We start from the raw sequence: 17,886 nt of genomic DNA, 5'->3' as shown, positions 1-17,886 counted from the left end.
TGGCCAAAAAAGTATTTTCTGCATGTAGCATGGCGTTGATATCCATCAATGCTACTTGTACGCTCGCAAGGTTCAGCCACACACTTTGGGAGTGTGCTTCATCAGCGGCTGACTGCCTCCCAGAGGGAGAAGAAAGGGGAGCGTTCCTAAACATCATCAAGGATGGTAAAGATGCTATGTGCAAATCCCTTCAAACTGGCATCGATTCTGCTGACGGCATCAGCAGGGCCATGGCGGCAAGCACAACAACCAGGATATTTGCTTGGTTGCGGAAGTCTGGTTTTGCTCCATATGTGCAAAGCAGACTCTTGAATATGCCCTTTGACGTCTCTTCCTTGTTTGGTAAGAAGGCGGATGACAGTTTAGAAAATCTTCAAACATCAAAGGCAGCAGCAAAATCCCTGGGAGCTGCAATCCGTCAGACACCATATCGCCCCTCAGGAACCTCTTGGAGAGGTAAGTCCTTTTGCTTCTGTTCCGCATTCGTAAGAGGCAGAGGACAGCCGGTTCAAAGGGGTCAGAAAAAATTCACCCGAGGTGGACGGGGTAAAAATACAAAAGCCGCAGCAGCAGTAGGTGCCTCTTTACCCTTGGCATCTGCATCCGCCGCCTCCAAACCGCTCTGAGGACTCCTCACAAGACACCAGTAGGGGGCAGGTTAACTCAACATCTGACGGAATGGCGGGCTATTACGTCAGATGCTTGGGCATTGGAGACAGTTGCCCAAGGTTACTGCCTGCCTTTTCTACGCATCCCTCAGTCATCCACCGGGGAACAGCTCTCTAAAAGTTCCAGATCCGCTCCTCTTGCAGGAAATTGTAGACCTGCTAGAGAAAGGTGCCATAGAACCGGTACCTATAGCGGAGAGGAACAAGGGCTGGTACTCCCCCCCCTACTTTCTCAAACCGAAGAAAGACTGAGGACTGAGACCTATCTTGTACTTATGAGAATTGAACAAGTTCCTCAGGAAGGACAAGTTAAAGATGGTAACTCTCTCTCTGATCCTTCAGGCCCTCCAGCCCCAGGACTGGCTGGTATCTCTGGACCTCCAGGATGCTTATTTCCATGTGCCAATCCATCTCCAACACAGGAAATACCGGAGGTTCGCAATTGGCGGCTCTCATTATCAATTTCGAGTTCTGCCATTTGGGCTGACCTCCGCCCCGAGGGTCTTCACCAAGCTAATGTCGGTATTCAACATGGGGTATCGCAGCCTCTTCGGCTCTCCAAAGAGGGGTCCCAATTAAAGATGTGCGGCTGCCACAAGGGTGTCCGCACATACTTTTACCAAATTTTACAGCCTAGATTCCTCCTCTAGCCAGGAGACAAGATTTGGGAAAGCTGTGTTGCATTCTGTACATCTTTAAAGGGAAATATTTCATCTTTACTCTCACCTCCTCTTTATACTACTGCTATGAGAGTCGAACAAAGATAAGGAATATGTCGGAGGACACAAGCCCTTCGAAGAACAAGTTACTTACCAAAGTGGTAACATTCTTTGGATGGGATGTTCTTCGACGTATTCCTTATAGTCCCTCACAGCCACCCCCGCAGTACAACTTCCCTTGTAGTTGCAGTTAACCCTCTTTCAAGGTCACTAACCAATTAATGCAAAGCAAATCTGAACTTAAAAACGGAACTGAGCAACGGACGCTGCGCGACACTCATCATGACATCGAGGGACACCGACTCGAAGGACTTCAACGCTCGGCGCCCTCTACTGAAAATGTTTTTGGAGGCCAGCAAGCAGGAATGGATAACATCAAAGATAAGGAATACGTCGGAGGAACATCCCATTGAAAGAACGTTACCAGTTTGGTAAGTAACTTGTTCTTCTCTACTGTTCCTTCTCACAACCCACATCCAACTCTGGGTACTGCTCGCTAGTCTATGCACAGCATGTGTTTCTAAGCAAATTAACAAACATCAGAAGATATGCATTACTTACAACCATCAGAAATGCTTTTACGGTATCTGCTTAGATTCACATGTGCCCACCCTTCCTCCCCGCTCGGATGGAAGGAACATAGACGTCTTTCTACTGTCTCTCTTCGTACTCTCACATTAGTCGTAAGGCTCCCTCGTGGCAGAAAAAATACAATAGAGGGACCTCGACGTGTGAGGGATTTTGGGTACACTGCACGTCACTATAGGGATAGTGTTACAGACACGCCCATGTCGATGTCCCCTTTCGACTTTCGAAAAACAAGATGCAATACTCCGCGGTGACCACTGGATGTCGGACTATATGCACAGCATGTGAATCTAAGCAGATACAACCATCAGAAATGCTTTTACGGTAAGTAATGCATGTCTTCTCCAGCGTTGGTATCTTTCATAGATTCACATGCGCACACCCTCCTCCCGTGAGAGGCTGCTGCCTTCTACAGTCAGTCATCAACTGTAGGCATTCATGGTTCAAAATCTGAATATGGCTAACTGGGGTCGAGCTTAAACTGTGCCACTTTATTGGTTAGGGTCTAAGGACCAAAGGAGGTGGAGGGACTACACAAACAAGAGGCTACACCAGCCCTATTGGTCTGGGTTTGTAGCATTCCCCTACGGGGAATATAGTTTGATTATTTAAATTACTGAGGATTCCTAGTCTGACTGGGAATATTCAAGCATGTGAATCTATGAACAATACCAATGCTGAGGAAAAACAGATACAGGTAAATAACTAATGCTTCTCTTCTGCCATCCCTGTCCCTATGCACTCTACTGGCCTCTGACGTCTTAACCAAAACTCAGGACATCCTGTCCTCATTCTCATCCCCTCCTTCCTCTCTCCAGCTCTCAGGCCTCCCTTGGCCCCCCTCTCCCCATCCCTACTAATCTCCTACAGCACCAGAAGATATGATAACGTCATTCATAATGCGCCTGTACACAAGTGTTTCTAGGCGCAACAAGACTGGGAAGGAAAACGGATGGATGACGAGAAAAACTATCTTACTAGGCCTTGTGCAATTCAGATTGCGCGAGAAAGGGAAGTGCAAGTTGAAAGGGGTCAGGGATGGGGGTGGGGGAGAGCTAGGGAGAGTGTAGGGCAACAGGGCAGCAATGCTCTGAGTAGTGCATCCAGTGCAATAAGGCAAGGGACGGTAGAGGTTGCAGTTACAACCCGTAAGTGCATGGTAGTCCTGAAGGCTGTGCAGGAGTGACTGATGAAGGGTCTGGTACCCAGTGAGTCTCTCGAGGGTAGTCAAGCAGCCAGTGAGTGCAGCAGACAGGTCGGTTAGGTAGGTCAGCAGTGGAAGGAGAGGGGAAAGAGGAAGGTTTTGAGCTGCTTCCGGAACTTCAGGTGATCCGGCTCAAGTTTGAGAGAGACAGGGAGGCCATTCCAGAAGGAGGCACCTGCAAAGGAGAGAGATGTACTCGAGAGGGCTCGAGAAGGAAGGTATTTAAGAGTTTTGGATTTAGTTCTGGCACCGGCCCCAGTAAGCCTTGTGGACAACGCAAAGGGTCTTGAACTTGTTTCGTGCAGCCACCATGAGCCAGTTTGGGCTTGAGGCCTAGGCTAAATCTCGCAGTCCTGTTCTGGATTAGTTGCAGAGGGCGGAGAGTAGAGGAAGGTCGATTGAGAAAGAGGCTGTTGCAGTAGGCCTGCTTAGACAGAATCAGGGCTCTGGAGACATTGAGCTTCTGAGGGAAGGAGAGAAAGGGAAGAGTACCTTTGAGGAGGTGAAGCTGGTAGAGGAACTTCCTGGTGACATCTTAGATGTGAGAAGGAGAGAGTGAGTCGAAGGTTTTTTGCCTCACAGAAAGGCAAAGGAAGGAGGGCCCATGTAGGACGGCCAAAGAGTGGCAAAGCTGGAGCAGGAGTCCCAACGAGAAGGATCTTAGTCTTACTGGCAGCCATAAGGCAGAGATCGTTGGAGGCGTACCAATCCTGAAACGCTGATGTTCTGGTATTTAATATGAAGGAGGCTGAAGGAGAGCCGAGTTGGACCTGGGAGAGGTGGTGTGAGAGGAAGGTGGTCAGTTACTCCAGGGCCTGACCTGTGATGCTCAGGTTTACAGTCGATTGATCAGGATGGTGTGGTTGACTGTGTCAAAAGCAGAAGAAAGATCAAGGAGGATAAGGTCAGTGTTAGGCAGAATCCTGTGCAGCGCCCTTAGGGACCACTGCACACAATTAAGACTGCAGGTGGCAATACAAGTTTTACCTTTGGTACAAGCCCGTACTACTAAGTTATAGTGGTAGCAGTAGCAGAGCAGCCAGGCTTATCTAAAGAGTATATGAGCAGTAGCAGAGATTATACAAAGGGACCACAATTACTGTGACTCAAGCAAACACTGACTCATGGTTTCCGGTAAAAAAATATATTTTTAAACCATCAGCTATAAACACAACACTTCTATTGTGGTTTAAACAAAACCACAAGTTAAATATACTACAACTAACCAATTCACTTTGTACAGTATGTCTCAAGGTAAGTACCCTGTGTTTGAATGAACTGGTGTTATGAACAAAACACGCTACCGCGGATACGGTTGCGATCACTTTTTGACAGTTCGGTCTACTAAATAAATGCGTATCCGTGACATGAAATGCTACCAGGGCAAAAACATACTTAGCACCTGAGATACCCAGAGGGAGTTGGAGGCAAAAATCACAGGCAATATTTAGGTTAGGCAGACAGTATCGACTAACACTCGGAAACAGGAATTCAAAAGTCAAAGGGTCGGAGCCAGGTTTAAGTGACACCGGAGACCTGTTGCCGAAGATCACACCGTTACAGTTCACGATTCAGTGTGTAGCCCAAAAGTACTTGAATATTGTCAATGTTCGGAAGCAAAAGTTATAAGGAGGGACGACCAGGATGAGCCTTGAAGATAAAGAAAAGGGATTCATCCAGTTTCCTCGAGTAGAACACAGTACCTTATTCTCACGATGCAGCTGGAGCCCTGGCAGTTGTTCCAGTTGGTTTCCTGCAGACCCACGATTCCTGGAGTTCGTTGTGAAGGAGGAAGTCTGAAGGGGGTCTGCACCACACAGGGATGAAGCCGGCAGCAGCGACCATGAATAAAAGATGCGCTCCTTAAAAACAAGAGATGCTCAGCAGGTGGCTATCCTGACCACTACAGCAGTGTGCAGCGATTTCGACCACGGCAGAGATCTCTGGCTGAAGATGAGCTGGTTATCCCCACCAGGCTCAAGGGAAGAAGACTCCGGACTGGATCTCCTCTTAGTCGTCGAAGGGTAGATAGCTCAGGACTGCAGCAGGGCTTCACCGGACGGGATAGTTGCAGCAGCCGTCGTTTTCTCCGCTTCTCTTCGGTTCCTTGTAGTTCCAGAGGCGACTCCGACTTCTAGCCCAAGAGACCTCCCTTTTATGCGCAAAACCCCCATTCACACAGACTGGCTGTCAATCACGCAGCAGGGGGGTTGTCCAGCCAGGACAACCACCTCAGCCAATCATGGCAAAGTGCGACTTGGGTTTCCTAGGATACCCTGTGCAGGGGGTGACTACACCCCTCACATTCAGCCCACCTAGACACCCAGGCGCCTTGAGGAGGGCTTCTCTGCAGAAGCCCGCCAAAAAGACAGTGAACAAAGAAGGCAAACCTAGTTTGCCGCACAAAGTAAAACACAAGAAGGACTTAAACATAAAGAAATGGCGAATAAACCCAACCGGAGCCAAAAGAAAGGATTTGGTCAAGCGGGTTTATGTTCGAGGCTAATATAATAGCCAAGAACAGTACCACGTTTATCTAATATAATAGCGGAAAGGGGTAGATACCACTGCCACCAGCCAAGTCTAAATGTTAAAAGAGCGAAACAATGCTCAGGGAGGTGCAGGCAGAAAAGGGGTACAGATTAGCCCTTTCCAGTACTCCATGTAAGATTGGGTGTACTGGGTCTGTGGTAGAAATGACTAAAGTAAATGGCAACTTTACCTTTCTCTGGGGGACAGTAGTCCAGTCAGGGGGAAGTCTTAAAGACAATCCTGGGTTACTACACTGAGGGTGCGGTGTAACCCATACAAGAACAAGGCGGTGGACAAATCCCTCCAAGCCATAAAAACGGACACAGACGGCCCGCGCCCTAGGAGCCCTTCAGCAACGACAGCCCTTTCGGCGCTCCGGAGGCAGACAGGGTGCCTCCAAGGGATCCAGCGGTGGCTCGTCCTACCGCCAGGCGGCATGCTCCTCATCTCAGGAGGCCTACAGGGGTCGCGGCAAGCAGGGAGCGCCTCGCCGTCGGCAAGGTGGCCAGGGCGGCAAGGCCTCCACCTCCAAGCAGGACTGACCCGGCCGTGGTCTCGGGCCCCCACCGAAGCACCCCGGTGGGAGGCCGGCTGACGAATTTTGTCGGCGTGTGGAAGTCCATCTCCACCGACCGTTGGGTGCTGGATACTCTGGCAAGAGGACACTCTATCGAATTCCTGAAGAAGTGCCCTCACGTTCCACCTGTGCCCAGGAAGGAAAATCACGTCCCGCAACTGCTGTTGGAAGTACGGGCGATGCTCAGGAAAGGCGCCATCGAGCTTGTCCCGAAGAGGCTCCGGGGCTCCAGGGTGTACTCAAGGTACTTCCTCGTCAGGAAGAAGACGGGCGGCTGGCGCCCCATCCTGGACCTTCGTCGTTTTAACAAATACATCAGATCACAAAAGTTCAGGATGGTCACCCTCCAGCACGTACTGGGACAGCTGGAGGAAGGCGACTTTCTATCATCGTTGGACCTGGAGGATGCTTACTTCAACGTTCCCATCCTCAAAGGTCACCGAAAGTTACTCAGGTTCGTCGTCCAGGGACGCCACTACCAATTCAGAGCACTGCCGTTCGGATTGAAGTCGGCCCCCAGGGTCTTTACCAAGTGCCTAGCACCAGTGGCAGCTTGGCTGCGCCTGCAGGGGATTCACGTCTACCCCAACTGGACGACTGGCTCATCCGCTCAAGGACGAGGGAACTCGCGTCGAACACACCGCGTGGACCGTCCAGCTACTCACAGACCTGGGATTCTCCATAAACTACCCGAAGTCCCACCTGGTGCCGTCGCAGGTGGCCCTGTTTCTGGGAGCGAAGCTCGATACAGTGAGGCGCCTGGCGGCCCCGTCGGAAGAACGGACGAAGACCATTCTAGGCAAACTGCAGCGCCTGCTAGCCACGGATGTGGCCGGGTGAGGTCCATCAAGTCCCTCCTGGGGATGATGTCCTCTTGCATCTACCTGGTGCGCCTCTGCAGACTACGGATGCGCCCTCTTCAAGAATTTCTCGACGCCCGTTGGATGCAGGCGACGGGCACCTTCGAAGACATGGTCCCCCTCAACGAGGTGTTCCGGCGGGCGATTCAGTGGTGGGGCGTTCTCCACGCAAGAGGCCTCTGGCTCCCGGAGGACAGGCTCCTGCACATCAACGTCCTGGAACTCCGAGGCGTGTTCTGGGCTCTCAAATCGTTCCTCCCGTCGCTCAAGGATCTTCACGGACAACACCACACAATGTTTTACATACGGAAGCAGGGAGGCACCAGATCCCCAGCCCTATCCAAGGAGGCACAGGATCTGTGGCACTGGGCGGTCGCCCAGGGGATGTTCCTGGTTCCCTTCCAGCTGGCAGGAGAAAGCAACACCATCGCCGACTCGCTCAGCAGGGAGCTCTGCACGTGTCACGAGTGGGAACTGTGCCAGGATCAGGTGGATCAACTCTTCCAACGATGGGGCAAACCCCAAATCGACCTGTTCGCAACAGCGACGAACTCGAAGTGCAAGAGGTTCGCCAGCAGGTTTCCTCAGCCGAGAAGCATGGGCGATGCGTTCTTGTTCCCCTGGGATGGCCTATACCTGTATGCGTTACCTCCGTTGCCGTTGCTGCTTCGACTCATCAGCCAGCTCAAGAGGTCCCGGTGCAGGATGATCCTCGTCGCACCGGCGTGGCCAAGACAGATCTGGTTCCCGGACCTTCTGGACTTGTCAGTGTCCCCTCCCATCAAGCTGTCGGCGGACGCGGACCTTCTCTCCAGAGAAGGAGGCGCCATCTTCCACCACGACTCAGCGTCGCTGAACCTGCAGGCTTGGCTCCTGCAGCGCTAGAGTTTGGAGGCTACAATATACCGGCCGATTGCTGAGAGGTTCTTGCAAAGGCCAGGGCGTCCTCGACTCTCAAATGCTACGGTCATAAGTGGAAGAGGTTCTCTATCTGGTGCCGAGCACAGATCAACCCCCTACGGATTACGGCCCCTCAAGTGCTGCCGTACCTGCTATCGCTGGCCAAGGCTGGGCTAGCCCATGCCTCCATTAAGATTCATCTGGCGGCGATCTCCAGATATACCAGAACCACAGGACGGACGTCCCTGTGGTCCCATCGACTGGTAAAAGAGTTTATGAAAGGACTGTTCCGGTCGTTCCCGCCGGTGAAGGCCCAGGCCCCGGTGTGGGAACTTAACGTGGTGCTGACCAGGCTCATGGGGCCTCCATTCGAGCCGATGCACTCCGCACCGATGAAGTTTGTGTCGTGGAAGACTGCATTCCTGGTGGCCATTACCTCCGCACGATGAGTGGGAGAGATCCAGGCCCTATCCTGCAAAGCACTGTACTTGACTTTCCAGGCCTCGAGGGTGGTGCTTAGGACGCACCCCTCCTTTATGCCCAAGGTGCCGTCGGACTTCCATCTTAACGAGCCCTTGGTGTTACCTGTTTTCTTCCCGTCTCCTTCGTCGCCGGCCGAGAGGACCTTGCACTTGCTGGATGTGGCTAGAGCGCTGAAGTTCTACGTGGACCGCACGAAGAGTTTCCGGAGGACATCACAGCTGTTCGTGAACTTTGGACCTGTGAATCAAGGGAAGGCTCTCTCGAAGTCTTCTATTTCCAGATGGTTCTCCGGCTGCATCATGCACTGTCACCGGTTGGCTAGCCGACCGCTGCCAGGCCGTCCGAGAGCCCATTCGACCAGAGCGATCGCTGCTACTACGGCCTTCTTATCTGGTGTGCCCCTGCTGGACATTTGCAGGGCTGCTACGTGGAGGTTGACGCACACCTTCACGAGATTCTACTGCGTCGATCGGGATTCCAGGGAGGAGTCCAGGGTCGGCCAAGCAGTGCTGCGCAACCTGTTTGCTTAAGGTGAGCCTGGTGAGGAGGTAAGAGATGCTTAATGTTGAGTTTTTGTATTGCTTAATGTTGAGCCTTTTACCACCCCCCATGGTTGTGCATGTGTGTACTGCTATTGATTCTTATATTCATGAGCATGTGAATCCATGCCAGACCCCCATGCTGGAGAAGGAACAAGTTACTTACCTGTAACTGTTGTTCTCCAGCATGGGTCTGGCATGGATTCACATGCAAACCCTCCCGCCTACCCCTCTGCGGCTCTTCACTTGGTCATACTGCCTCTTCACGTGCTACCAAATCTGAAGATGGCTGCCAGAGGCGGGGCTTAGGTAGAGGGCAGTCATTGGCTGTGGTCAGTATGACGCAGAGATCAGTGATTGGTTACTACTACGAAAGACAGATCAGAAACGAAACTGATACTGATTTTTTCTTTACCGAGGATTCCCAGCCTGACGGGGAATATTCATGAGCATGTGAATCCATGCCAGACCCATGCTGGAGAACAACAGTTACAGGTAAGTAACTTGTTCCAACCGAAGAGAAGTGGAGAAGAAGACGGCTACTGCAACTCCCAAGTCCCGTTGAAGCCCTGCTGCAGTCCTAAGCTATCTACCCTTGGACGACTAGAGAAGATCCAGTCCGGAGTCTTCTTCCCTTGAGCCTGTTGCGTTGGTTGCGTTGGTTGAACAAACTTCTCAGGAAGGACAAGTTCAAGATGGTTACTCTTTCTCAAGTCCTCCAGGCCCTTCAACTTCAGGATTGGTTGGTGTCTTTGGACCTACAGGATGCTTACTTTAATGTGCCGATTCATCCAAAGCACAAAGTACCTAAGGTTTGCGGCTGGCGACTCGCACTTTGTTTCGAGTCCTGCCATTCGTATTGATCTCTGCCCCTAGGGTTTTCACCAAGCTAATGGTGGTGGTGGCAGCATATCTAACCTGAGGGGGATTCATGTCTACCCCTACCTGGACGACTGGCTGATCCGCGCGCGTTCTCCCGAGCAAGCGATGGATCATCTCGGTCTCAACTGCCTCACCCTCCACAGGCTGCGCTTCTCCCTAAATTTCAACAAGTCGCATCTGACACCTTACCAACCGCTCCAGTACTTTTTGGCTCTGTTGGACGCGTCCTTGGAAGTGCTCGCCTCCCAAGGTGAGGGTTCATATCATTGTGCAGATGGCAGAAAAGTTTCAACATGCCCAGAGTCTCTCGGCTTTCGAATTCTTAAGGTTGCTCGGCCTCATGGCATCCTGCATTTTTCTGGTGCCAGAGGCCAGAATGAGATCCCTGCAATGGGTACTCAAAATGCAGTGGTCTCAATTCTCAGGCAAAATGTCGGATCCCGTTCCGATTCCACTCTCGGTCTCACAGGATCTGCTGTGGTGGGCCAACGAGGGGAACTTGATGAAGGGGGAACCGTTTTGGCAACCATGGCCAGAGATGACAGTAGTAACACTCTTCCCTCACAGGACGGGGAGCTCATGCCGAAGATTTGACTGCCAGCAGTCGCTGGTCTCTGTCGGAGTCCAAACTCTGCATCAACCTGTTAGAGCTGAGGGCCATCAGGCTGGCACTGAAGGCTTTTCTGCAGTCTGTGCGTGGGGGGGGGGGTGTCCAGATCCTGACTGATGATAGTGGCCATGCCTTACCTCAACAAAAGAGGGGGGCGGGAGGGATAGAGTCACTCCTGTTGTGCAGAGAGGCGATGCAGCTCTGGTTCTGTGCAATCCAGCAGGGAATATCCCTCTCGGCAGTTTATCTGGCCGTGGAGGAGAATGAGGCGGCAGGCACTCGGAGCAGGCACAGCAGTCTCTCACGAGTGGGAGTTTGCTCAGGAAGTCCTTCTGGAGATCTTCGCCCTTTGTGGAACCCCACAAGTGGAGATCTTCGTGACCAGTGCCAACCGGAAGTGCGAGAGATTCTGATCAAAGGAATTTCATCCGAGAGGAATTTTAGGAGACGCCTTCATCGTGGATTGGTCGTTCCTACTTCTGTACGCGCTTCCTCCGGTCCCGTCATTCCTCAAGTGTTGCGTAAGTTCGGATCCCACATGATGCTCATTTCTCCGGATTGGGTAAGGAGAGCGTGGTTCCCGGACCTTCTAGAAATGTCCATCTGCCCTCCCCGCCATTTTCTCTACCGAGAGGATCTGCTCTCTGGAGAGGGGGAAGGGATATGGGGAGGGAGTGGGGGTCATGTTCTCCATCCAGAGTTCAGGACTCTATACCTTCAAGCTTGGTATCTGAAAGGTTGAGGTAAAAGGATTGGGTCCTCCGGGATGAGGTGATGGAGGTGTTGCTTTCAGCCAGGCGGCCAGCAACAAAATCCCTGTACTGTTGGCGTAAGTTTTGCGACTGGTGCAGAGGAAAAAATGTTGATCCTTTTCAGTGTTCCATTCCCATGGTTCTATCTGTCTTGCTTTCTTTGGCCCACAGGGGCCTTCAAATAGGTACCATTAAAGGTTACCTGGCGGCGCTGTCCATCTTCAAGCGCTCGTCTGAAGAATGTTATTATTTTAAGATTCTTTTTATTTCCCAATTTCTTAAAGGGCTCACTAATGTGTTCCCGCCGTCTTCGTTCCAGGTGCCGGTTTGGGATCTGAATTTGGTCTTGAGATTCCTGATGGGTGCTTCATTTGAACCTTTGCACTCTTGTCCTTTGAGACTGTTGTCTTTCAAGACAGTGTTCTTGGTTGCATTAACTTCCGCTCGCAGAGTGAGTGAATTGCAGGCACTTTCATCTAAGCTGCCCTTTACAGTGTTTCACAAGGATAGGGTTGTACTGAGGGTACGCCCTTCCTTTCTACCTAAGGTAGTATCTGTATTTCATTTAAGCCAGAAAGTGGTTCTTCAGTCTTTCAATCATCCTCCTCATCCTGGTAAGGAAGAGGAGTGACTCCATAGGTTGGACCCTAGGAGAGCTCTGAGCTTTTATATTTCTAGGATGTCCAGGGTAAGGGTGGACGATCAACTGTTTGTGGGGTATGCTGGACACTGATTGGACCAGGCTGTTACCAAACAGACCTTGTCCAGGTGGATTAGCCTCACCATTACTGAATGTTACTGATTGGCGGGCAAGGACCCTGGCTCATTCCGCTAGGGGAGTGGCTACTTACACAGCCCTGCAGCATGGTGTTCCTATTAGAAATTTATGTGGCGCAGCCACATGGGCTTCTATCCACACCTTTGTCAAACATTACTCCCTGGATACGCTCCATGGGTAAGATATGGCCTTTGGTAATGCGGTTCTTTATTCTGCCATCTGACTTGGTATTCTAAATTCTTTTCCCTCCTCCATTTTCTGGTACTGCTTTGGGAGTCTGTCAAAGATGTGGAATACGTTGGAGGACAGAATCCATTCGAAGAACAAGTTACTTACCAACTGGTAACGTTCTTTCGACTGGATGTTCCTCCAACATATTCCACATCGCCCTACCAGCCTGCCCCTCTGGAGAATTGCCTGTGCTATTGCAGCTTATGTTCCCTCAAGGCTATGTGCAGTCAAACAGGCATGGGATGGGTGCATGTCACATGTTATGGAGGAAAAAACATACACTTGAGGCTATGGGCGCCGTGCGTCCTATTTATGACATCCAGTGATGTCGCCCTCAACGGAGGCCTTCGAGGGACTTCGACCCAAGACTTCCTCTGCCGGAAAAGTTTCCGAAAGTACACTGCTGTGGACATTACATGTCAAAGATGTGGAATACGTTTCAGGAACATCCAGTCGAAATAAGGTTACAAGTTGGTTAATAACTTGCTCTTCTCCAGCATGCATTCTCCACATGCGACCCTCCCGCCTTCTCTGCTTGGCTCTTATTGTCGCCACTTTATGTGCACTATGCAAAACTTTAAAATGGCCCCCAGAGGTGGAGCTCACAGCCCTTTATAGTGACTGTGGGCAATATGACCCAATACCAGAGCACTAAAATGAATGAAGTTTCAGTTTTAAGAATAAACTGCTCTGTTACTGAGGATTCCCAGCATGTCTACGGGGAATATTCATACAGCCTGTGAATGTACCATTGCACGATCGAATGTTAGTTGCATATTATTATTATTGATTTGTTGCACTTAAACCCCTTCTGTTCACTGTTGGAGCACACTTAACTCGCCAGTGGAGCAACGCTAGCTTTTAATGTTAAAATAATGTTAGGCAAACTTTGTAATGCATTCAGTGCATACATTCGTAGAACATTGTGTAGATTTTGAAGCGGGGGTAGAGACCCATGTGGAACTGTTTTTTCTAAAGCATTTGTTTTTAGCTGTTCTCAACTCAACCCCAACTTGAGGCACTGTTGCTAGTCTCTTAAAGCAGGTGAATCTGAGCCAGTGATGGTCTTTTTGTGGCTTTTATCCGCTTAGAATCTTTTTTTTCAGTTTATTTTGCAGTTAGTCATACAAAGACAATATACCGGTATATCAATTATTGATCAAGGTTATAATACTTTTTTCTATAACAGTGCTGTTCCTTTAACTTAAAATTGAGAACAAAAACAAAATTTAGATTTCAAATCCACCTACTCTCCATTATAGTGTAATTTCTATAAAATGCAATTTATTTAATAAATTTAGGTCAATAGACGAGAACATTTTTTTTCCCAGCCGAAAGCCTATACCAAAACTCTTGAGTACGGAGCCAATCGATGTGATGTACAAATCTAGCAAAATATTTGTAAGTGCTAGTGTAGATATGCATGAAATCAGAAGGTGTCTTACATCTTGGGGGTATCCTTAGCCGCTTAGAATCACATGCACCTACCAGCCTCGACCATATGGGATCAGAGGCGAAGTGCGAAACACAAATACTCTACGTGTCATGCCAAATAAAAATTGACAAACACGTGTAGGATTGCCTTATGAAGAAAGCAGACTACGTTTTCGTCCATCAAGTTTTTGCTGTGTGGGGCAGTTGAAAGTCAAGCGGGATTTGGCTGCCCACGTTCACAGATGGTTATGATATGGCATTTGTAACGCACCTATACAAGTGTGTTTCAAGGCGCGACGAGGCAGGGAGGGGGCAGCAGGGGGGAAAGACAGACAACGATCCTACTAGGGCAGGTGTCATTCAGATCGCGCAAGTGCAGGGGTAAGGGAAAAAGTGCAAGGGGAAGGGGGGGAGAGGGGGGAAGTGCTGAACAGAGTAGAATAAAAAATAAATAAATGGGGCCAGCTGGTGGCAAGTGCAAGGTAAGTGCAGACAAGTGCTGGGAGGGGGGGGGCTGTATGGATGCAGAGAAAGTCCTGCAGTGCAGGGCCAGGGAAGCAGTGCAAGTGGGGAGTGGCTGGGCCAAGGACCGAGGTCGGTGACAGTGGCCCAGGTGCAGGTTCAGTGCAGTTTCAATGAAGAATTTAGCAGGGGAGACGGAGAGATAAAGCAGAAGCAAAGAGGAAGGTTTTGAGGTGCTTCCGGAACCGAAGATGGTTCTCCTCAAGTTTCAGGGAGGCAGGAAGGCTGTTCCAGAGGGAGGCCCCTGCCGTAGAGTGAGATCTACCCCCAGCTCGTTGCTTCGAGAAGCGGCTGACCCTGAGGGAGTTGGAGACAGATGAGCAAAGGGCTCGGGAAGGAAGATATTTAGGAAGAGATAGTTGAAGGTATTTAGGCCCCAGGCCCCAGAAGGCCTTGTGGACAATGCAGAGGGTTTTGAACTTAATCCTCGCAGCCACAGGGAGCCAGTGTAGAGATTTCAGTCCTGTAGAGATACAGTCCCTGGGCTTGAGGCCAAGGACAAGTCTTGCAGTCCTGTTCTGGATGAGTTGCAGAGGGCGGAGAGTGAAGGCAGACAGATTAAGATAGAGGCTGTTACAGTAGTCCATCTTTGAGAGAACCAGGGCTCTGGAGACCGTGAGCTTCTGGGGGAAGGAGAGGAAGGGAAGACAAGTTTTTAGTGGCCCAATATGGGTAGAACCATGCCAAGGCCTGATGCAAGTTTTCATACCAGCAGCCTGATCTACTTTCAAGCCTCCTAGCATTTGTACCACCATCTCTCTAAGGTTTGTGATTTCATATTTTCAGGCAAACTTAATGATGGTCTCGCAGTAGTACCCTGTTAATTTAATTCGTAAAATAAATTTCCAACTTAAAACATGTATGAAAGAGCTATACTTTAAAAGAATTCAGATACATATTGATAAAATGAACACATGCTTCCACAAATCTAACGCTCACTTTCAGCAGTTGTAGTTTGCTAGAGAAGTTGAAAGATTTAATTCTGCATAGTAAGTGCTGTAGTCGCTGTGACAATCGGGAGTCCTATTTTTGGGTGATAAACATGCAAAGGTAAGTAACGTGATCAGTTATCAGATGCTAGAATTTGACATTGGGTACAGTCATGACTATTTAAGACATTGCCATTTTCCACAGGTATTGAGCACTGTGGTTGTGTTTTTCTCATTTTCAATTGACCCACACTATAGTATTGTCAGACACTTCACATGTATTTCTCTATATGGAGGATTTGAAGGTCAGACATTGTAAAAAAATGACTGGTACCGCACCAATTTATATTTTTTTCTTCCAACGCAGAACTTAAGCTGTCAGCTGGTTTTCAGGAATTGTCTCTTGGAGAACGAGGTGGCCGTCGGCGTGATTATCATGACATTGGAGTCAACACACGTCAGTCTATAGAGCATGTCAAGGAATCCAAAACAGGTATAGGTTTACAGCACTACCACACTATCACCTGTCATGAATTAGTGGGGGATATATTGAATACAATTCTGCTTTGATTTTGTTTTTTCTTAGGTGTTTCAGGTACCACCATTAAGTTGAGCACCAACCATTTTAGATTGACATCTCGGCCCCAGTGGGTATTATACCAGTACCACATAGACTACAACCCTGAGATGGAATCCAGACGATTGAGAATAGCTTTGTTATTTCAACATGAGGAACTCATTGGAAAAGTGCATGCATTTGATGGAACCATGTTATTTCTGGTTAAGAGATTGGAAAAGGTACAGTAAAAAATATTATTCTTACTCCTTACATTTTTATATTCCGTTTCCAAAAAAGTATATATTTTTAAACATGTGGATTTGCCGTTTGAGACAAAGTTATGCAAGAGCAATTTAACAGGTCACAGTATATGGTTCTCATAAATGCTTGGCATTACTAGCGGCGCATTTAAAAACGGAAGGAAATATTCGACTCATATCTTGATTGGTTGGTAAAAGCAGACTAAGAACAAATTGCGTACCAAGATTTGCCATCTTTTATTTCTGTAAATCTTGGTTGTCCTGCCAACCTCAAGAAGTCCACATAAGATCCAGTCTCAAAGAGCCACTTTCTTTGGGGATCTACTTCGGCCTCTGTCCCAGGAAGATTTGAGTAGAGAATTTACTTGATAAAGCTGAATTGCTAAGCAGTGTCGCCAGCGGTTCTCATCACAGACAAGAAAGTATTGTCCATTTTGGCGTTAATGACCTCGCGCTTTGCATTATCCCTCCAGTCTTCACATGCTTCCTTCAGTAATGTCTGGTGGAACAATGGTTCCAACGATCTGAAGGAACGGGTAATAATTCCCATGTCAAGTAATCTGAGCTGGTGGTGCAAAGACCACCTGAATTAAATGTTGCCTTTCAGAAGCCTTAGGAGGGCTGTGGATCCCACATGGTATTCTTCTTGCCACATGGACGCTGGTCAGAAGGAAAGGATGTTCCTCGAGTAAGCTTTTTAGAGCCAGACAGATTGCGCAGACTTCTAGCTAATCTCCCATCCGTGAGCAGTTCCTTGCATAGTCGAATACAAACACAATGTGGTACGTCCACAAACTTGGAAGAACAAGTTCTCCAGCATTGGGTCTTTAATAGATTCCCCATTGTCAGGCTGGTTTTAACCCTTTTCTCAAAGGAGAACAGAAATCCATTTTGCAGACCATCCACATTATTATGGGTGCTTATTGTCCCCACCAATGGGACCTGGAGTATGCAGCTGTGCTCCTGCAGCCCACCTTGAGATTTCAACTGTCTTTCTTGCTGGAAAGAGTGTTTGAGTTGTTCTCAGAGGCATCTAGTTTCATCATAAATTATTGGTTTACAGGAAGTGCCTGTGAAGCAGATAAGTGATTTATTTAAAAAATATATATATTTCTGATGTTTGTTAATCTGCTTAGAATCACATGCTGTGCATAGTCCGACATCCAGTGGTCACTGCGGAGTATTGCATTTTGTTTTTCGTAGTCGAAAAGGGGACGTCGACAAGGCGTGTCTGTAACACTATCCCTATAGTGACGTGCAGTGTACCCACAACCCCTCACGCGTCAAGGTACCTCGAATTGTTTTTCCGCCCAGTTATTGGTCGCCTTTATGCGGAGCTCCTCGAGAGACATTGCGAAATCATTTCCTCGACCCTTGGTTGTTTATTATTAACTATCACATAGATCCCTCCCTCGATGTAGCTGCCAAGCTGTTCTCTGCCGATCAAGATCTTCGACGGAGGGCCGAGCGGAGGAGATTCTTCGGCGCTGCTGAACACGTGGCCGGGCCTTGCCGGCCTAACACAGTAGGGAGAGTGGGGTTGTTGGTCATTTCTTTAACACTCTGAGAATGCCTTTCTCTTTCCCCTCCATCTCTTTCGAGGTCGTAATCACATTTCATGCCCTCAGCTATGGAGAGGACGCCCTTTAGGTTTTGCCCGCGTTGAAAGGGCAAGTTTACCTGGAAGGACCAGCACAAACGGTGTAACCCCTCGATCACAAAGAGGACTGCTGTGCGGCCTGTAAGTTACTTAAACCCAAAACTTTAAAGGACCGCAGGGTCCAAAGGCGATGTCTAGGTCTGACTCCTCGCCAGCTGCCGCCGCCGCTGAATGTCACAGGGACAGTGATTACACGGCC

The 17,886-nt window shown here is 49.2% G+C and overlaps 1 protein-coding gene across 1 annotated transcript in view; it reads left to right on the top strand.

Annotated features, from left to right (window-relative positions):
* PIWIL1 (piwi like RNA-mediated gene silencing 1) overlaps positions 1-17,886 on the top strand; it is a 1,334,367-nt gene that overhangs the window by 284,917 nt on the left and 1,031,564 nt on the right. Inside the window, exons 4-5 of the mRNA XM_069620111.1 lie at positions 15,576-15,701; positions 15,795-16,006. Coding sequence (XP_069476212.1) covers positions 15,576-15,701; positions 15,795-16,006 — 338 coding nt within the window. The remainder of the gene's footprint in view (positions 1-15,575; positions 15,702-15,794; positions 16,007-17,886) is intronic.

Source organism: Ambystoma mexicanum, chromosome 10 (genome assembly GCF_040938575.1).
Source record: "Ambystoma mexicanum isolate Mex_15411 chromosome 10, UKY_AmexF1_1, whole genome shotgun sequence".
Taxonomy (NCBI): domain Eukaryota; kingdom Metazoa; phylum Chordata; class Amphibia; order Caudata; family Ambystomatidae; genus Ambystoma; species Ambystoma mexicanum.
Note: the sequence above shows the minus strand (reverse complement) of the source record. Positions and strands in the feature narration are given on the sequence as shown.